The sequence below is a fragment of the Stenella coeruleoalba genome (assembly GCF_951394435.1).
Source record: "Stenella coeruleoalba genome assembly, chromosome: 9".
In the NCBI taxonomy this organism is placed as follows: domain Eukaryota; kingdom Metazoa; phylum Chordata; class Mammalia; order Artiodactyla; family Delphinidae; genus Stenella; species Stenella coeruleoalba.
The window spans coordinates 50074112-50096717 of NC_137155.1; the positions used below are offsets into that span (position 1 = coordinate 50074112).

At 37.8% G+C, this 22606-nt stretch overlaps 1 protein-coding gene across 11 annotated transcripts in view; it reads right to left on the reverse strand.

Annotated features, from left to right (window-relative positions):
- The window catches only part of AKAP9 (A-kinase anchoring protein 9), a 146355-nt gene extending 124109 nt beyond the window's left edge, over positions 1-22246 (reverse strand). For all 11 annotated transcript variants that reach the window (XR_013829963.1, XM_079932613.1, XM_079932617.1 and 8 more), the window contains exon 1: positions 21992-22246. Coding sequence is in view for 10 of the 11 variants with exons in the window: in XM_079932613.1 (XP_079788739.1) it covers positions 21992-22039 (48 nt within the window). In the remaining variant the exon portion in view is untranslated. The remainder of the gene's footprint in view (positions 1-21991) is intronic.
- Positions 22247-22606: the final 360 nt, after the last annotated feature.

Genomic DNA, 22606 nt, shown 5'->3' on the forward strand with positions numbered 1-22606 from the left:
ACTAAGAAAAAAGTAGATTTGGAGTCACTTTCTTTAAAAGATCAACCCATCACTAAAATGATGACAAAATAATGGACCATGGTTACTGTGTTTAACACAAAAATGACTACTAAATTGCAAAGAAACTAGGTATTTCTGAATGAATGCTGTTCAAATGTTGAGAAGAACTAAAAATATCATGTCTAAAGAAAATATCATGTCTATTCTACCCCAGAGTTGGGTAGAATAAAAAACAGGCATTCTTATTCACTGTTCGGTAGGTGTATAATCTCTGGATATGAGATTATATGAAAACATAGGAGTTCTAAATGCATTTGCTTTGTGGAATTTCTGCAACTTCCACTTATGTATATTAGTAAATGTAATTATTTCATGCAAAAAGCTTTAGCTATACAAATGATCATTGCAGACTTGTTTATAATGGGAAAAATTATAAATATTTTCAGTATCAAACAGTAGAGCCTCCTAGCCCTTAATCATTTGCATACCATCATCAGGATTTTTGCCATATCCTAGTGTCACCTAAACTTACCAGTTACTTAATATGTTTTAACTAGTGTACTTTTCTTATTTAAATTTATTTTAAAAGGATACTGTCCGGCTTCCCTGGTGGCGCAGTGGTTGAGAGTCCGCCTGCCGATGCAGGGGACGCGGGCTCGTGCCCCGGTCCGGGAAGATCCCACATGCCGTGGAGCGGCTGGGCCCGTGAGCCATGGCCGCTGAGCCTGCACGTCTGGAGCCTGTGCTCCACAACGGGAGAGGCCACAACAGTGAGAGGCCCACATACCGCAAAAAAAAAAAAAAAAAAAAAAAGGATACTCTCTATTCTTGGCATAAATTAAAAGTATCACTTGTCATTTTTTTAAAAACAAAAACAAAAATGAATACAATGAAAAATAAAACTGTATTATTAAAATTTTAGCTAGATATATTGCTGATGGTTCTAAGAGAAACAGGCAAGTGTTAGAGGGGTGCTAAGGATCTGTAAGTATCAGACTTTTGGCTTATAAGGAACCTGGTTAAAGAAACCTGGAAAAGTAGTAACTTTTTTTTTTTTTTTTTTACAATACTATCCACTCTTATTTAATATTAGATCAGGATATCACCTAAAATATCTCATCACTACCTGTATCAGAAGATACGGATAACATATTTTGAGCAACACTAGATTAATTCAATTAAAATAATACTAATGCAAACCATTATTAATATTAAAAATATTAATGTAAACCATTATTAATAGTAAATGTTTATACACAACATTAGGTATAATATTGCAATATAACCTTTTTTTTTTTTTTTTTTTTTTTTGCGGTACACGGGCCTCTCACTGTTGTGGCCTCTCCCGCTGCGGAGCACAGGCTCCGGACGCGCAGGCTCAGCGGCCATGGCTCACGGGCTCAGCCGCTCCGCGGCATGTGGGATCTTCCTGGACCGGGGTACGACCCCGTGTCCCCTGCATCGGCAGGCGGACTCTCAACCACTGCACCACCAGGGAAGCCCCCTGCAATATAACCTTTTTTAGTAAAAGGAAAATTAAGTGCATCTCTTTTAACAAAGATAAGGCAGGCCTCAGGCTCACAGCCTTCCACAATTATACCCATTTTAAATTTTAATAACATTATACACAGAGGCATGGATTAAATTCTGGAAGAATATAACCATAACAACTTTGGTCTGTCTCTGGATTTGGGATTACAGGTATTTTTCCTTATGCTCACTTGAAATTTCCTTTTTGGTGCATAAATTTTCCAAATTTTATATGAAGCAACTATTAACTACCAATTCCTAAATTTTATTTGAACTCAGTCATTCTGAGAGAAACAAAAGCATAAGAACAGGTGTAAGCCCTTTGTGCCTTAAAAAGAGGAAACAGAGGAAATATACGAACATATTAATATATAAATTAGACCAATTACAAAGATGGCCAGTAAATGTCTTATGATATAAAGGATTAAAGCAATCTTGATGATGTTGATATCATTAACTATCAAAATATGTGACAAATACTAGAATCTATAGAATAACATACAGCATGTTATACTTTTGTCTGCTGTAAATGAAGAAAAGTTTACAGATCTGTATTGTTTACTTAACAAATGTGTCTAATTAATAAGTCAGAAATATCTAATCACTGACCTTGCAATATAAAAATATATCACATTTAAATTTCTTCCCCAGTTCATCAGCAACTAGTCAGTTATTCTACTATCTGCTTAAGGAACAGATGCAAGACCAGTTGCCTCTATTTGTACATTATTAAGCTGCTGGAATGCATTTAAACTACTTTGGAGAGCAAATTCATTCTTAAAAATAAACCAACTGAAACACTATTATATATTATCTGTAAATAGAATCAAAAGTCTAGGGACATCATTTTAAAACGATCCCTCAGAAAGAATGCAAAAGCAAAAAAATGCTAATGACATTCTTAAGATTTAAAAATATATTCAGACAGCAGAGGATATCAGGGCAATGATGAAGATTTTGCTTAAAATTCCAACTCTGTTAGGATATATAATTTATATTTAATATTTATTTATACTTACAAATACATAACAAAAGAGAAAACTAAAATCCTGTACTATAAAAAGACTGATTAAAAAAAAAACAAACAGGGGCTTCCCTGGTGGCGCAGTGGTTGAGAGTCCACCTGCCGATGCAGGGGACACGGGTTTGTGCCCCGGTCCGGGAAGATTCCACATGCTGCGGAGCGGCTGGGCCCGTGAGCCATGGCCACTGACCCTGCGCGTCCGGAGCCTGTGCTCCGCAAAGGGAGAGGCCACAACAGTGAGAGGCCTGCGTACCGCAAAAAAAAAAAAAAAAAAACAAACAAAAAACCCGCTGCCTGAGACAACAGTATCCATTATTAAATGAACCCAATGAAAAGGTTAATAATAGATATGGAATAAAAAGTAGAATGGGGGGCTTCCCTGGTGGCGCAGTGGTTGAGAGTCCGCCTGCCAATGCAGGGTACACGGGTTCGTGCCCCGGTTTTGGAGGATCCTACATGCCGCGAAGCGGCTGGGCCCGTGAGCCGTGGCCGCTGAGCCTGCGTGTCTGGAGCTTGTGCTCCATAACGGGAGAGGCCCCAACAGTGAGAGGCCCGCATACCGCAAAAAAAAAAAAAAAAAAAAAAAAAAAAAGGAGAATAGGGGCTTCCTTGGTGGCGCAGTGGTTAAGAAATCGCCTGACAATGCAGGGGACAAGTGTTCAAGCCCCGGTCCAGGAAGATCCCACATGCCGCAAAGCAACTAAGCCCATGAGCCACAACTACTAAGCCTGCGCTCTAGAGCCCACGAGCCACAACTATGAAGCCTTTGTGCCACAACTACTGAAGCCCGCAGGCCTAGAGCCTGTGCTCTGCAACAAGAGAAGGCACTGCAATGAGAAGCCCACACACCACAGTGAAGAGTAGCCCCTGCTCGCTGCAACTAGAGAAAGCCCGCGCGCAGCAAAGACCCAACGCAGCTATTAAAAAAAAAAAAAAAAAAAAAGTTCTATTACAGTATGTAGAACTAATCACTTCTAAGGACATAAAATTACCAAGACATTGTTTCAGGCCTATGTTATTGATTACATGAAGTCATATTATTTTTTCCAGAACAATTAACCAGAAGGTAAACTCCATGAATGTAAGAACTTTTGTTCACTGCTATATATTCAAAATCTAGAACAGTACTCAATAAATACATGATGAGTGAAAAAAAGATAACATACCTTTTATAGAAAAGTTAACATTAAGCAATAATTTTAAGCACTGTTCCACAGAACCTAAGAACTAAGATGATAAACTGACATATCTAATTCCACTATCTAAAAAAGTTCCATGGTCTCAGAATTCAAAGTGGCAATTAAATGAATTAAAACATAAAATATTCCCTCTCACCATAATCTCTCTACCCCACTAGGCAAAACAAATAAACAGAAAAACTAAACAAATGACAAAATGAAATTCTCAGAAAAACAAAAATAATAGCTTTTTAGGAAGAGTTCTGTTTTGTAAAAACATGAGAAAAGGAACAAGAGCACATCATAAATCACATCATAAATAGCTATCTATTTTTATTTTAAATCTGAAAAATGGCAAGTTGGCAGATAAGCAAAAACCAGAAACTCTATTCAATTAGCTAATCATTTGATACTGCAATGGGGCACTTTAAATTACTGGAAAAACATTTATTCTAAAACATGCTGGAAATTCAGACTACAGACATCTGTGTTTGTCATTTGGAAGCCAATTATAAAAATGTTAACATATGCAGGCACGGAAATAGCTGCAAGATTTACTGGAAAGATATCATGTCCATATACACTTGTCTTTCAAAACTAATTCAGATCTCAAGCAAATGTCTTACCCGGACCAGAACACGAATAATTAAATAAAAATGGCTAATAATTTATTTCATAAACTCAATATTTATTTATAAATGACCATTCTCAATAAAACAAGGAATTTTTTTAATGCTGTAAAAAAAATGCCAAGTTTTTATAATGTCACTTCAATAAAAGTACTAACTGGAATCTGTTTTGTTTCTTGAGAGTTCATCAGGTGTTTATGTGCCAGGCACAAAGCTAGACATGAGTCGAAATACACTGTCTTAACAGTAGGATCTTTTAGTCTAGGCCAGCCGATTATTTCATTGAGTTGTGAGAAACAAGGTAAAAGTTAGTGTACAATTTTGTAAACTCAACAGTCCTATGTTATCTTTAAGGAGGTAGTACGAGAACTTCTCTTGTCCTGATTTTCTCAAAAAAGGCTTTCTGTAAGAGGTGTGGTTGCAGAGTTTTACAGCTGTGAAGGAAATAACTTGGCATATGACAGACAGTAGTGAGTAGTTCATTTATTTAAAAAATATTTATTGTGTTTATGGAATAAATTATCATGTGTTTGCCCTGTGCAGGGTAGGTAGTAATGAAACAGATACAAACCCTACTCCTCTGAATTGTAATCCAGGTAGGAAGAAAAAAATTAAACAAATATGGACAAATACAGAAATATATCATTTCAAGAGACAAAAAGTGCTTTGAAGAAAAAGTATAGGTACTAAAGAAAGTCTAAAACAGAAAGACTTAATTTGAATGGGAATGTAAGGGAGAAGTCATGAAATATTGAGAAAAGAATGTGGAAGCTGAGATTTGAAGACAAATATGAGTTACTTGCCCAAAAGTAGCAAAATAGAACAGGAACATCTGACTCCAAAGCCAGTATTCTTTCCATTACACCAATTTGCATTCCATGCATTCTGAGCTCTTTTCCTTCATTTGTCATTAAACTTAAAACCACTAACATTAAATCTAGAACAGGAAGTTTAAAGGCATGAACAAATGAAATCACCAAAACAAATACTTTTTTGACAACACTAGGGAAAAAACACACACACAACACACACATACACCAAGAAATTATAAAATATTTAAAAAATGTTATCTACTTTCTCTAGTCTTCAAAAGCAGCTGTAAGTAGCTATGTTTTTACTGTAGAAAATTTAAGAAATCCTAATTAATTCTAATTATGTAACTATTTGTACCTGTCCGTGCAGCCTTTACCTTTGTGATATTCCCTAATGAATGTTGAACAATGCTGTACAAGCTATTACAACAAAACTTCAGGGACCTAACTATGAAAACACAGAAGAATAACACAGTTGACCCAAACACAATTTGTATGTAGAGCTGAAGTAGGGCAACTGAAAACAAAGAAGACAAAAGCAACACTTTAAAGATGCTCTGAAGAATATTTTCCAACGATATGACAAAATACAAACTGTTGGAAAATAACAGTGCCAAATAGACCCGATGAAATCAGATATGGAAAAGACCACAGGACTTTACCTTATGGAGACAGCAGTCTTATTTATATCCTAAAACCTCATTCAATGCAGAATTTTTCTCAAAGTTTTGGAACACTTTCACGTCTAAGAAGAAAACGGATTCTGGAACTGAAAAAGTTACCTTAATTTTGCAAATTTTAACACATTTCATTGTCTGGCACATAGTAAGCCCAAATATTTTTTGAGTGAAAATAATGTTTCAAAAAGAATATGGATTACATATATTAGAGTACTGGACTGTTGTGTTTACAGAGACTCTAATAAACTAGCTATGTGACACTGGACAAGCCACTTAACCTCAAGAGAACTCAGTTTTTTCAACTGTACAATGAAGAGGAGGATTAGAAGGATCTCTTAAAACTTCTTTCAGTTTTACCATATGATCCAGCAAGTCCACTCTTAGGTGATATATCTGAAGAAAACAAAAACAGTAATTCAAAAAGATACATGCACCCCAATGTTCACAGTAGCATTATTTACAATAGCCAACATATGGAAGCAACCTAAGCGTCCATCAACAGATGAATGAATAAAGAAAATGTGGTATACATACAATGGAATATTACTCAGACATAAAAAAGAACAAACTTCTGCCATTTGTATCAACATGGATGGACCAGAAGGTTTTATGCTTACTGAAATAAGTCAGACAGAGAAAGACAAATACTGTATGTTTTCTCTTATATGTGGAATCTAAAAAACAGAACAAACAAATGAATATAACAAAACAGAAACAGACTCAGATATAGAGAACACACTAGTGGTTACCAGTGGGGCAAGAGGCAAGATATAGTGGTAGGGGATTAAGAGGTACAAACTACTATGTATAAAATATTATAAGTAAGGTACAAGGATATACTGTACAGCACAGGGAATATAGCCTATATTTTATAATAACTTTAAATGGAGTATAACCTATAAAAATATTAAATCTCTATGTTGTACACTTGAAAATAATATAATATTGTAGATCAACTATATGTCAATCAATAAATAAAATTTCTTCCAGCTTTTAATGCTTAAATTGGAAAAGTTTTTTTCAACTGTTTCTTTCCCTTTTTCTTCCCCATACTCTCACTTAATTATGTAGAAGAAAAACTAGAATTCTACATTATAAAAGTTCCTTTTTAACTGTTGCTTGAAAAAACAGTTCAATAAATAGTATCAATTATGAAATGATACCAAATGAAAAAACATACAGAATACAAAGTGGAATGATTATAGTATAGTGTTTAGAACAAATCAGTTCTAAGTATATAAAATTATCAAAATACTGTTTTAGGCTCATGTTACTATAAGAAGTATATGAAGTCAAATTATTATTGTAGAACAAATAACTAGAAGAGATGCTCCAGGAGGGCAAGGATTTTTAATCAAAATCAAAGCCTATTTAATACTCTTAAGTCTCGAATAGTGCCTGCATATAGGTTCTCAATAAAAATTTGCTGAGTGAAAAAAAGATAATTTTTTTTTTTTTTTTTACAGAAAACAGGAACCATAAGCAATAGTTTTAGGCTTATTCCTCAGAACTTCAGAATACCTGTATAGTTTCTAAAAAAAAACCTAAAATGATAAATCAGGTCCATGGTTACATTACTATACAACCATACTATGTAATATTATGTACCTGTCAAAGATAATGTTTTCAAAAAAAATTTCATGTGGGAAAATGCTCTCAACATAAAGCTGGGGGAGAAAAGAGACCAAAACTGCATGCAGAGTATGATTCAAGCTAAGTTTAAAAATATACATAGAAACAAAGAATGAACAAACTGTTAATAGTGATTACTTGTAGGTTATGAGAGTATGGGTAATTGTTTTCTTTTCTGAGAGATTTTCACTGCCTCCCTCCCTCCCCCAAAGATCTGTAAAGAATATTCACTAATAAAACTATGGGCCCATATGTTAATATCACTATTTTTAAAAGGATATAATACAACTACACATCTACCAAAAATCTCATCCCAAAAGACAGAAATAAGGCAGAAGTCCCAGGAATTATGCTGTCTTGGGGCCTGGCCTCTTTCATCAGCCTCTCCAGACACCCTCTCCAGACATCCCATAAACATAACTGCTAACAGTGGCAGATTATTACACCTCACTGTTCAGATGCCACCAACTTCTGTTTCATTTCACTGTCACCTCATTTACTGCTAACACTGAACGGTGAGAACAATGGCACTTTGCCCCAACCTTATCTAGTTTCTGCATAGTATAAAGCTTAATCTCATCAAAAATAAACAAATAAATAGCAGTTCATGTAAAGGAGAATCCTAAAACAAGGTATATCTGTAACAGATGCTATCACCCTCAGCAGCAAAAATACATGCCAGCTTATTATCTGAGGTTTGTTCACTTATAAGCCACAGATAATAGAATATTATTCTCTCTTATATGCATTTTTTTTTGCAGGAAATATCGACTTAAAAAATAAAAGAACTGCTATATCTGGTCACTTCAATGGCCCATCTTGTCAGATATCCAGTGCCCATCAACAGCTCCAATGATCTGTCAGAGATCATTTGTGATGAAACTGGGTGTATAATAAAGACATAAATATCAGTTGGCTTTGGTTTTGCTTCCTCTTCCTATCTCATTCCACAACACAACACACTCACTACTCCCCGAGGACTGAGGGACCATGGGATTATGATCTCTGCACACCGCTAGGCCTTGGGCATATGCATCGGAAAATGGGCAAAAGTTAACACAGCACCAGTGTTTGTAACAGAAAAACTGGAAACAACCCAAATGCTCATTTATATGAGAATGCTAAATGAGGTAAATTCCTATAATGGAATTGTATGCAGGTGTGAACATCTTTACATAATACTGAACAAAAAGAAAATCATTAAATACTGCTTATAATATGATACCATTAAGTTCAAAAACAGCAAAACTAATATATTATGTAAACATATGTGGTACAGAAAAGCAAGGCACTGATAAAGAAAATTCAGAATTGTAGTTACCTTAGGTAGAGAGGGGGTGGGATTAGATTGGGAAAGGTTTCAAATGTATTTGAATGTGTGTATTTCTTAAACTGGGTGACAGGCATAGAAGTCATTTTTTAAAAATAATTTTTCTTATCTATATAATTTATATGTATTCTTTTGCAGGTGAAACATATTTAAGTATTTTTAAAGTATGTATTTAGAACTTCCTGCTGAGGAAACTGGCCAGTGCTCATAGCTCCTACCATACAGGACACCCCAGCTGCTCCTCTCAGTCTAGTCTGATGAGAAAAGAGGCAGTTGATTAGATTCTTCTCTTGGAATTAGGGAACAAAGAGTTAGAAAAGATATCCAGAAAGTAACAGAGGGGAGATGAATCTTATTGAAGGATTTGAAAATCAGTGCATGATGCAATAATCATATAAATATCCCTAAACTCACCCATAAAGTACATTTATGTTATCAACCTACTAGTCATGTTGCAGACTAAAATACTTTTTGTGTATTCAGCACAGCCAGTTTTCCTTCTGACGAAATCATCCTTACTTCTTTAGTTGCACACCAAGTAAAGTAGCTGGCATATAAGAGTTCATGATGTATAATCACCTAGTTTTGCAGAATCACACAAATTAGCTATGTCAGTGGGTCCCAAACTTTACTGCACATTGAGGATCTTTAAAATGTAGTGAGTCATGGACTTCCCTGGTGGCGCAGTGGTTGAGAGTCCGCCCGCTGATGCAGGGGACATGGGTTCGTGCCCCGGTCCGGGAAGGTCCCACATGCCGCAGAGTGGCTGGGCCCGTGAGCCATGGCCGCTGAGCCTGAGCATCCGGAGCCTGTGCTCCGCAACGGGAGAGGCCACAACAGTGAGAGGCCCGCGTACCACAAAAAAAAAAAAAAAAAAAAAAAAAAAAGTGAGTCCTGGATCACACCTCAGACTTTCTGATTTGGGGTTGGAGTGTGACTTAGGCTTTGAAATTGTTTAAAGCTTTCCAGAGGCTTCTAATGTGCAGCAAAGTTTGGGAACCACTAAGCTAGATGCTTACTCTATGAATTGATTTGCTTGCACTATTTAAATAATTTTTCTCTCCCCCTTCTTCTTTTTTTTTAAGCATCTACAGTGGGAAACAATTCCATTGAATAGAACAAATTTGGGGATTCATCCTTAATTTTTGGTCATGTGCAAACTGATGTACAAGCAAAAGAAGCTGATCTGCAAAGAGAGGAGCATCAGATATTGTGAAAGTGAAATAAGGGATGATAGAGAGAATGGCATTGGTTCCAAATGCCTGTTCTGTTTCCCATGAGGCCCAACTATACTTCTCTTAGCTTCCTTTGAAATCTATCTTTACTATAACGCTCTTTTTCTCTCCTTCACTTAACTAATCAGTTTTTTGGGAGCAAAGTGCCCTGCTAGAAGTAGGGTGCTTCCATTTAGCTATTTGAATCACTCAATATTTTATATTAAAAAAAAAACAACAACTCATGTTTTCACTGCTTCATCTGTATAGCAATAACATATACCTGCCACCTGGTGGCAGCATACCTACCTGAATATGGGATATCTTTTTTGGAAAACAGTAACCCTTTTCAAAGGTTAAACATGTCAAATAAACATTCTTTGACAGTTTTTGGCTATTTTTCGGATAAAATCCATACTGTCTCAACTAACACATATGGCTCCTCATTATCTGATCCCAGCCTATTTCCCCAATCTAGTTTTCCAGCATGAGAATAATGATGATGATGGCTAATACTTCTTGAAAAGTTTTTTAATCTGACAATCTTCTAAGAGCTTTATATGTATTAGCTGAATCCTCACAACAACCCCAAGGCAGGTACTATTATTTTTCTCATTTTCCAGATGGGAAACAGAAGTACTGAGAAGTTTAAGCAACTTGCCTAAAGTCACAAAGCTAATAAACTGCAGAGCCAGAATTTGATCCCAGACTGTCTCATCTAGTCCAAGCTCATAACCACTACTATTATACTGCTTTTCACAAAAAAATCTTTGAAAAAGTAGGTAGCATTCACCACCCTTTCCTGATTCACATTCATTCTCCATCCCACAGTAATCTGAATTCTTTGCTTCCCTTTCTCACCAACTGTTGCTAAAGCTCAAGGTCACTTTTCAAGTCTCCATCATACTTGATTTCTCATTTTTGACAAGTGGCCACTCCTTAGTTGAAACTCTTCCCTTAGTCTCACAGACATCATCATCTCCTAGCTTTGTAAATAGTTTGTATCCAATATTCTTTGCAGATACTTCTCCACCTGTTTTTTAAACATGGGTGTTTCCACAGAATTCAACTCTCAGTATCCCACTTAGTCGTCATCTTGAGTGAACTCCCTACTCCCAGAGTGTTAGCCAGTATCTTTAAACCAAATATTTCTCTAGCATGGCCTTCTAAAGGAACAGACTCATATTCAGTTTTACACTGGGCCACTCTTCTAGGATATCCTCTGACTCAATGTATCCAAAACAAAAGTCATCTTCATCTTACTAAAATATTTGTTACCCTCCAAAAATGCCCACATTTCCTATCTCAGAGACCCATTTCACTCAAATCCTCTTTTCCCCCAAATTTGTCCATGTTCCCCCATCTCAGAGACCAGCACCTACATACCTTAAGTTGCTCAAGTCAGAAAACTAGAGTCTTCTCTTATCTTAGTCTGTTTGGGCTGCTATAACAAAATATCATAGACTGGGTGGCATATAAACATCAGAAATCTATTTCTCACAGTTCTGGAGGCTGTAAGTCCAAGATTAGGGAACCAGCAGATCTGGTGCCTGGTGAGAGCCCACTTTCTAGTTCACAGATGGCCATCGTTTTGCTATAGCCTCACATGGTGAAGGGGGCAAGGAATCTCTCTTTTGTAAGAGCAGTAATCCCATTTATGAGGGCTCTGCCCTCATGACTTAGTCATTTCCCAAAGGTGCCACCTCCTAATACAATCACCTTGGGTGGTACGATCGCTACGTATGATTTCTAGGGGGAAATGAACATTCAGATCATAGCATCTCTCTTACCCTTTACAACAATTATCAAGGCCTCTCAATCTTACCTCCTAAACAGTGATCAAGGATCACTGTTTAGCCAGTGCAGGGCTGAAGTTAAGAACACAATCTCTTGGGTCAGAGTGGGTTTGAATCCTTGTTCTGCCACCATGACTTTGTGCAAATTACTTAACCTCTCTAGTTTTCCCACCTATGAAATAGGGATAGAAACAGTATCCACAGCTGTTAGAATAGTTATAAGGATTAAATAAGAAAATGAATGTAAAACGCTTAGCATAATGCCTAGCATTAGAAAGTGCTCAAAAATCGGTAGCTACTATCATCACAAATTCATACTCTTCTATCTTCCACTGTCAACCTTCCCACTGTCCAAGTGAAAGACAATGAGGTAGAAACAGAAGTGGGGATAAATCAAGAAATATTTAGAAGGTAAAATCGGTAGAATGTGGTGATTGGTTGGCTCTGAAAGGTAAAGGAGAGTAACTCCCGGAAACCAAATAGAAGGTGAGATAATGTGGGCCTATTGGGTTGTGGTGTTAGAATGGGAAGAAAAAGGCTAAGTAGAAGACAAATTTTGAATAAAAAACAATTAATGGGATTGGGTTATGAGTACACAGGATACAGGAAGATAATTGCAGAATAATTCAAAGGGTTTTAGTTTTCAACTGAGATGCTTTCTCAATAGGTATAAACTACTGAGCCTCAAAAATATGATGGCACATAAGATAGAAAACAAGAACATTAAAATTTTATTTATTTATTTATTTTTGGCTGCATTGGGTCTTCTTTGCTGCGCGTGGGCTTTCTCTAGTTGTGGTGAGCCGGAGCTACTCTTCCTTGCGGTGCCCGGGCTTCTCACTGCAGTGGCTTCTCTTGTTGCGGAGCATGGGCTCTAGGCGTGCAGGCTTCAGTAGCTGCAGCACGCTGGCTCAGTAGGTGCAGCACGTGGGCCCTGGAGCATGCGAGTTTCAGTAGTTGTAGCATGTGGGCTCAGTAGTTGTGGTGCGTGGGCTCTAGGGCACACAGGCTTCAGTAGTTATGGCACACGGGCTCAGTAGTTGTGGCTCACGGGCTCTAGAGCACAGGCTCAGTAGTTGTGGCACACAGGCTTAGTTGCTCTGTGGCACGTGGGATCTTCCCGGACCAGGGATCGAACCCGTGTCCCCTGCATTGGCAGGCAGATTCTTAACCACTGCGCCACTGGGGAAGTCCCAAACATTAAAAATTTTAAATCCAAATCACAGAGGGAAAAAAAGACTATATAGACTCCTGTCATAAGACTAAAACACCAATGCCTATTAAAATTACTTATACTGCATTTCACCCTTTTAATTAAAAAAATATATATATTCTTCTCACCTAAAAAAAAAATCCCAAATTACTATCTTCTCTTTTTCTCAAACTTTACTAAAAATTGCTATTGTTTAAAATGGAAAAGTGAGAGTTCTCTTGTTAAAGGGAGTAGAAATGCTCAGACATATATTTTCATTAGAAGAGGAATTTATACAAATTAAAAATTAAATATCAGTTTGGCAAATGTAGATGGTTGTACATTAAAATAGTCCCAATATTTTAAGTTATCTTTGAAAAGTTTCTATAACTTTCAGCCAAAACCTATTATTTCATATATAAACTCCCAGCAAATATTTGCTAATGCAGGTTTTACACATTTTCTAATACTTTGCCCTTTACAGCATCTACTTATTTATTTGACTTTAGAAATCAACTTATACATACACAGTCAACAGACCATAAGTGGTGTAGTAATTAACTCAGATCACTGCCCCATGCCCATCGCAAATCCCTGCATCTCTTTCCCCTGCATCCTCTTACACACTTTCATACATTAAACTTGCTTTTTCATAAATCTGAAGAATATTTTTAGTTATAACTGGTCCCTGTTCCTATCTTCCCTGGGGAAACAATAAGGCAGTATCAACTTGAAAAAGTGAGACCCCTGAGGAATAAATACAGTCTAATCAGAGTCCACAATGAATGAGCCCTAGCAAACAAGGAATTTTGTTTACTAATTTTGTGTGTTCAGTATCAAGAAAAAGAAGGAAAGAGATTCTAGACTTTACACCCTGTTAGTTTTTCATAGCTCTGTAACCAGAGAACCTATTCAATTAATACAATTTATAAATTCAAATCTTTATAGATTAGGATTTTGAATAGTTTAGTATAGTTCTTACTAGTGAAAATTAATAATTTGGGGGGCTTTGAGAAATGACCTCTTACAAGAAAAGAAGTAAATTTGGGGGCTTTAAGAAATGATTTCTTAAAAGGAAAAAAAAGTTAGACTTACAGAGAAACTTTTAGACCACATAAGAATCTCAGTGAACAGCAAACTACAGTAAGAATCATAACCCTGATGGCAACTGAAAACAAACACCACACTGTTCATGAAACAAAGAGAATGAAGGAATTTTTCATGGTACAAAAGAATCTATAGATTTAAATAAATAACTTAGGCAAAACCACTTCTGGAACAATTCTGTTTTTAACAGCATTAAATCCACATGCAAATCGACCACAGCTTTATGCAGTGTACCTAGATGAGCATTAAGTATCCTAAGTTATATTTTGGTGACCATGACCACAAAAACTCTAGAAGTAAAAGGGGAGTCAACATGACAAGAAAAGTATGTTACACCAGTAAAATATCTGTACAGATCTATTGTGTTCACATATGAAAATGGCAGGTCTTTTTGTTACTAAAGAAGATTAGGGTTTTTTTCCCATAGTGAAAATGGATTGGTAATGGTCAAGCAAAAAACCCAATAGGTGCCTCTGGAACCAGCTGCATGCACTTGTAAAACAACTGGCTATGGAATGAAATGACTCACTGGCCCACACAGAATTCAAACTTTAGCATTATGCTCTAATCAAACTACCAGGAACTTATGCAAAGGAAGGAACAGTTTAAATTTTGGCATAGCCCAGAAGGCCTAAAAAAAAGTTGGAAGATGATCCTATGGAGACGTGTATCTCTCTCTACCTCTCTCCATCACCTGTCTGACTGCATGTTTCTCCCTCTCTCTCCCTCTCAGTATATAAATATATATGTAAGATAAATATAATAAGTAATAATCAGTAATATTATGTAAAAGAAGTTGGTAACAACAGAATTAAAAAATGGGCAAAGGACTTGAATAGACATTTCTCCAAAGACAGACAAATGGCCAATAAGCACATGTAAAGATGTTCAACATCCTTAGTCATTAGGAAATTAAAGCGCAAAAGCAAAATGAGATAACCACTTCCCACCCACTAGAATAGCTATAATTTTAAAAAAATAGAGGAGCTTCACTGCTGGCACAGTGGTTAAGAATCTGCCTGCCAATGCAGAGGACACGGGTTGGAGCCTGGGTCCGGGAAGATCCCACATGTCACGGAGCAACTAAGCCTGTGCGCCACCACTACTGAGCCTGCACTCTAGAGCTCGCGAGCCACAACTACTGAGCCCACATGCCACAACTACTGAAGCCCACGCAACTAGAGCCTGTGCTCTGCAACAAGAAGCCACCGCAATGAGATGCCCGTGCACCGCAATGAAGAGTAGCCCCCACACCGCAATGAAGAGTAGCCCCCGCTTGCTCCAACTAGAGAAAGCCCGCGCGCAGCAACGAAGACACAACACGGCAAAAAATAAAAATAAAACAAATATACTTAAAAAAATGGAAAACAATAAGTGTTGGTGAGGATATGGAGAAATTAGAACCCTCATACACTGCTGGTGGGAATAGATACAGGCACTATGGAAAAAGTTTGGTGGTTCCTCAAAAAACATAGAATTACCATATGATCCAGAAATTCTACTCCTAGATATAGACCCAAGGGAAATGAAAACTGGTACTCAAATACTACATATGAATCTTCAAAGCAGCACTATTCACAAAAGCCATAAGGTAGAAACAACTCAAATGCCCATCAATGAATAAATAAACAAAATGTGGTATATACATACAACAAAATATTATTCAGCCATAAAAGGAAATGAAGAACTGATGCATACTATAACACTGATGAACCTTAAAAACATTATACTAAGTGAAAAAAAAAACAGACATTAAGGGTCAAACAGTATATGATTACATTTATATGAAATATGTAGAATAGGTAAACCGATAGAAAGCAGATTGGTGGTTGCTAGAGGCTGGGGGAAGTAGGGAATGAAGAGTATCTTCTTAATGGATACAGGGCTTTACTCTGGGATGATAAAAAAACGGGAGAGGAAACTCCTCTCCCGTTGCGGAGCACAGGCTCCGCACAGGCTTTACTCTGGGATGATAAAAATGTTTCAGAACTAGATAGAAGTGGTTGTACAACGCTGAACTGTTATGCCTCTGAATTGTTTTAAGATGGTTAATTTTTATGTGACTTCCACCTCAAGTAAAAATTAAAAAATCATAGATTCTTTATATCTAGCACCAGAAGAACTCAAAAAGCTCTCAACCATCACCGCATTTATTCTTCAAAACACCTGCTAAGAGTCATGGACTGTGACAGGATTATTCCCACAGACAATAAGGCACAGACTTCATGATAATTTAAATAAGTGCTTGCCAAGTAAAAGTCCATAGCTGCAGTTGTAGGCGTTCAAAACTGTTAGTTGAACAAATAAGCCAGTAAATGTCTCCAAAGACCTAGTGCCCGTTCTTGTACGACAAATAGCATATACACATAGAATAGATGCCATGCCCCAGATGTAAAACAACCTTTATAAGTTTATAAAGAAACTTTAAAAAATTCTGAAGCTTTCCAAATTAAACTTTTTAAAGAGATGCTAACTAAGGCAATAAGATGTCCAATTTCAATGGAAATGAATTGAGAAATAAATATAAATAATGTTCCTTACCATTTAATGTTTAACAATTTACCATGAGAACCTTTTTTAGCTTCCATATTAGAAGAAATTCACTTACATTTCAATAATCAGTAGCCTATAACAGATAAACATTTTACGGTCACAGTTTAGTTCTTACGACAAACTTTTTTATATATAAAAATAAGAGGTGTTTTGTTTGAAAATAATTTTTGCCCCAATCTTGTCATATTCCAGTCACTTGGATATGTCCTATCTTTTTCACTTCCTCTTTTCCATGTGCTCATTCGACTTTCAGTTTCACTGACAGGACACCACAGACCTCCTTGCCAAACCTCTCTTCATTGGATCTTATTTTTTTTTTTTTAACATCTTTATTGGAGTATAATTGCTTTACAATGGTGTGTTAGTTTCTGCTTTAGAACAAAGTGAATCAGTTATACATATACGTATGTTCCCATATCTCTTCCCTCTTGCGTCTCCCTCCCTCCCACCCTCCCTAACCCACCCCTCTAGGTGGTCACAAAGCACCGAGCTGATCTCCCTGTGCTATGCAGCTGCTTCCCACTAGCTATCTTACATTTGGTAGTGTATTTATGTCCATGCCACTCTCTCGCTTTGTCACAGCTTACCCTCCCCCTCCCCATATCCTCAAGTCCATTCTCTAGTAGGTCTGTGTCTTTATTCCTGTCTTACTCCTAGGTTCTTCATGACATTTATTTTTTCTTAACTTCCACATATATGTGTTAGCATATGGTATTTGTCCTTCTCTTTCTGACTTACTTCACTCTGTATGACAGACTCTAGGTCTAACCACCTCATCACAAATAGCTCAATTTCGTTTCTTTTTATGGCTGAGTAATATTCCATTGTATATATGTGCCACATCTTCTTCATCCATTCATCCAATGATGGACACTTAGGTTGTTTCTGTCTCCGGGCTATTGTAAATAGAGCTGCAATGGACATTTTGGTACATGACTCTTTTTGAATTATGGTTTTCTCAGGGTATATGCCCAGTAGTGGGATTGCTGGGTCATATGGTACTTCTATTTGTAGTTTTTTAAGGAAACTCCATACTGTTCTCCATAGTGGCTGTACCAATTCACATTCCTACCAGCAGTGCAAGAGTATTCCCTTTTCTCCACACCCTCTCCAGCATTTATTGTTTCTAGATTTTTTGATGATGGCCATTCTGACTGGTATGAGATAATATCTCATTGTAGTTTTGATTTGCATTTCTCTAATGATTAATGATGTTGAGCATTCTTTCATGTGTTTGTTGGCAGTCTGTATATCTTCTTTGGAGAAATGTCTATTTAGGTCTTCTGCCCATTTTTGGATTGGATTGTTTGTTTTTTTGTTATTGAGCTGCATGAGCTGCTTATAAATTTTGGAGATTAATCCTTTGTCAGTTGCTTCATTTGCACTGGATCTTAAGGATCTTTTTTACCCAACCACTTCTCTATCCCTGTTCCTGCCACTTCTTGGAATGGCCTTAAAAACCTTTCTTCAATATATACTTCAAGAAACCTGTTCTGCCCATTCTTTCCTCCATATTCTCTCTTAAAGCTCATAATCTAAATATCATGTTTTGCTTTGTTTTTTTCCCAACAAAGCCTAAAGTTCATTAATTAGTTTTTAAGTCACAGACAATGCACCACTGTTGCAATAAATGTTGAAGGTATCAAACTCCTGTATCTATTTTGAAAGCTAAGCAAGCTATGTCACATATAAGAATTAAAATCTAGAAAGTTTAAAAGAAACAAGGAGGGAGAGCAACTTTCTTAGTGGTGGAGCACTGTGTCTGAAATATGCAAAGAACAATTGTACACCATAACTAACTTTGTCTACCTGAGTGGAAAAAGTAATTGAAAAGTCCTGTTATCAATAACCTAATATAAAGGTTGCACAGAGCACCGTCCTTTTTTGCATACAATTGGCACTACTTTCCAAACTGAAAATGCTCATTAAACAAATAAAAATCATATGATTAGTATTTACTGAATGCAATAGGCAAAAATTTTTAATAATTATTCAACAAATAATGCCAATTATATAAAATGCTGAATAGTTGATTAAAAACTTTGGTTTTACTGAATTCTACTACATTAGTAGAATGTTAAAAAGTATACCTAAGGTGAATTTGCAGAAGTAATTTTATACTAAATACATAACTGTCCTCTAATTTTGTTAGCTAATATTACAATACTTTCTTTACATAATATTGTAAATAATTTTACTTGGGAAAAAATGAAGTCATTTAAAGTGAAGTTAGAATAGTTTGGATCAACACAAAGACAGCCTATGTAGTACCGTCCCTGTCAGCACCTTGCAGGGGTGTTAGCCCAGCTCTGAAATTTTTTTTTTTTTTTTGCCGTACGCGGGCCTCTCACTGTTGTGGCCTCTCCCGTTGCGGAGCACAGGCTCCGGACATGCAGGCTCAGCGGCCATGGCTCACAGGCCCAGCCGCTCCGCGGCATGTGGGATCTTCCCGGACCGGGGCACGAACCTGCATCGGCAGGCGGACTCTCAACCACTATGCCACCAGGGAAGCCCAGCTCTGAAAATATTTACTTAATGCAGTAATGTCTCACATCTCCACGGGTCAGGCTTCTTACTACATCAACACTGAGGAAGTAGCTGAGGACCCAACAGCAAACGAAAAAACCAACAGGTAGCAGAAGAACTAAACTGTCATAAAGCCCATTCACCAGGCTCCATCAATGCTTGGTTATTACAAACCACTGTATCAAGCTCAGTTACTGGGTTCTCTAGTCACAGCAAATCTAAAACAGCAAGTTAGGGGAGGAGGCACAGGAGATGGAGCAAGGAAGGAAGTTTTCCAATGAACAGCTTACCAAAAACCAAGTAAAAAATTTACAAGTTGTGGTTTGTAAAACTAGACTATCAAATACAATATTTAAGTCCAATGAACAAACAAGACATTTAGAGAACCAAGTGTCTGAATAAGTTTTAGAAATGATGATTTTAAGAGATTTCTAATGCCAGCAATAAGATACTTCCAATTAAGAGAATTCTGGAATACTGTTATTAAATTACAACATGCTAGTAAAGTAGCACCCATTAACAATTCATAGTCATTCTGCTCATTAATTCACTAAGCAAATATTTACTGAGTACTCACTATCTGATAGATATTATGCTAGACTGCATTAACATCAGTATCAAGAGCTTTCTTTGTAAAACAGTCTTAAAAACGAGGTAGCAACATTTAACACATTTTACCAAATGAAAAAATTCGCCCAATATCCTACTATACCATCTCTCTCATTCTACTTATTACCCAGTGTCTGTCCGTCCCACTAAACTTTGAGCAACATGAAAGCAGAGACTATCACCACCTCTGTTATCTCTGGCTCTTGGTATAAAACAGCAGTTCGATACAGGTTTGCTGAACGACCTTACACTTACAATCCAAAGTTTTTAAGTCCTAATCTAAAAGCACACATTTATACAAATGAAGTAATGTCTACACTATTTTTGATGATACTGTTTTCACTCTATTTTCCATGTTCCTATCAGTCTTCATAACCTTAACAGCTGAATAATATTCCATCACACTAATATAGTTTAGAAAACGATTCTCCTAATATTGTCTTTGAAGTTTGTTCCTGTGTTTTTATATTGTGTCGCCAATGCTCCAACAAATGTATCTTGCCTTACATGTCTCACACATTTATTTCTGACTGGAAAAATTGGGATCTAGTCTAGAAGATAATCTTCTACAATAAAAGTGAATGTTAAAAGGAGATTTTTATCCCATAGGCAGAATTTTGAAAGACAAAAAACACACATACACACAAAGAAACTAGAATTCTTTTTTGCCAAATCAAAGCAATTTAAATAAATCCTCTATTATGAAATCTGTTGTCCAAAGTAAACTATGTTTTTTGGACTGCTTCACATATACTTAGGAAGGATACTTCTGGAGACAGTAAAAATTCTCAGGTAACAAACAGACAAACAAAATGTCTAATTAGAACAGAACTTCGATGCTTTTGGAAGGGGGTACACACTTTACCTCCACTGTCTTGGATTCACAGATCACACTCAGACCCTCAGACTGCAGAAATGTAAGCAACTTTGGGCTTCTAAAGATGCCTCGATACCCTTTTCCTTCCATGTATAGATCCTAAAGTAATAATCTACCCGATAACATACAAGCACTTACACTTTGACCTTAGATAATATGAAGCTAGTTCATATGTTTATATTAATTTAAGAAACTTGTGCTAAGCATCTACCACTGTATCTCTGCAGTATGGCCCTTCAGTGATTACTGAAATCACAGACCCAGTCTCGTTTATTTATTTGGAGGAAGGAGAAGGTGAGGAAGAGAGAAGAAACAGTTAACTATATTATAATTTAATTGAGGTGCAAGTATGGTTACTAACACTGATCTCTAATAAGCCAAAATATAGTCTAAAAACGGTAATTTCATTATCGGGAGGAAGGGAGCCTTTGAGGCCAGACAAAAAATATGTTCAAACATGTAATTTTTTAAAGAAATATTCTATTTAATTTATATTTTGTCTGTTAAATTTTTCATGAAACCCAGTGAATAATACCTTTTGCATTGTTTGCTTTACAGGTTTTTTCATACACACATTGGGACTCAACAAGATATATAAAACAATTCAATTGTTTAAAGCAGGAATTCTATAGGTGTTGCTTAGAATATGGAACCTTGCGTTCCCAGGAGTTCCATTCACATACTGCATTAACATTCCACACAATACAAAGCGCATGCCATGACAAAGACCTCCAAACACAAACATACAAAGCCATGCTTCTAAAAACGGCCCTAAAGCGAAGTTCACAGCTGGCACTTGTGGCACTCTCAAGCCACGGCTGAGGCAGCTGTCACAGGCCAATCACACACCCAAGAGTGCCAGCGTGCCACCTAAGAAAGCCAAGCTGATGATGAGCGTACAAATCCCCTACCGAATAAAGAAAGGCCCCAAATCCCCACCCTGAAAAGCACAATGCCTGCACAACCCAGAAAACTCCCTAAAAAAGCGAAACGCTGTAGATTTAAAAGCAATAAATATCAGCTTATGGCAATACAGTAAAAGAGAGATTTTTAATATTTGGGCATTCACGAGAAAGGAGCCACAGCACCCAATCATCACGGAAGTATCCGTTAGGTAGTTTATCACCAGGTTTTTTCAGTTAGAAAAGGGAGAGAAGGCGAGGGGAAAACGCAGACCCTGCAGCACCTCCCTCCCCAGGCGACGCACCAGAGCTGCTAAGATCTCCGCTTCCCAGGCCCCCTCCCCAACCCTTCCCAGCCACCGCCTCCCAGCGCAGGCCGGGCGGCCTCCAGCTCTCTTACCTTGGCTTTGCCAGCCTCCAGCTTCTTCTGTCTCTCTTCGTCCTCCATAGCGTCTGCGGGGAAGGCTGGGGGAAGACAGGCAGGGGGTCGGGACAGAAAGGAAAGGTCGGTTCACATGGGGATGCGACCGCAAGCTCCGTGGCCCTAGGAGCAGGGCTGGGCCAGGCGCTCCCCCCCGCTCGAGTGGAACCAGTCTCGGCGCTCACTGGCTGACCGTCTTCGGCCGCACGGGTAGCGTCGTCACCGCCGCCGCCATCTTCGTCTCCACGTAAACACACGGCGGGACGGGAGGGAGGGGGACGTTGTCCGCGCAGCCGCCGCGAGCCCGGCCGCTCAGGGCAGGTGCGCCAGCGGTCCCGCCCCACCCCGCCCCGCCCTCGCCAACCACGCGCGCCGCCGCGGGGGCTGCCCCAACCCGGCCTCAGACGTCTGCGCCCACAGGCGAGAATCCGGTGGGAGAGAGCCCCCTTCCCCGGGGACTAACGCCACTCCCCAGGTGGCGGCCTGGCTGAGGAGGTGGGAGAGAGGGGGTGCGCCAGGGGCGCCGGTCGGACCCCCACCACCGTACAAGGGACTCTGGTCTCTTTTAAAACATGGAGATGTTTAAAATTTCAA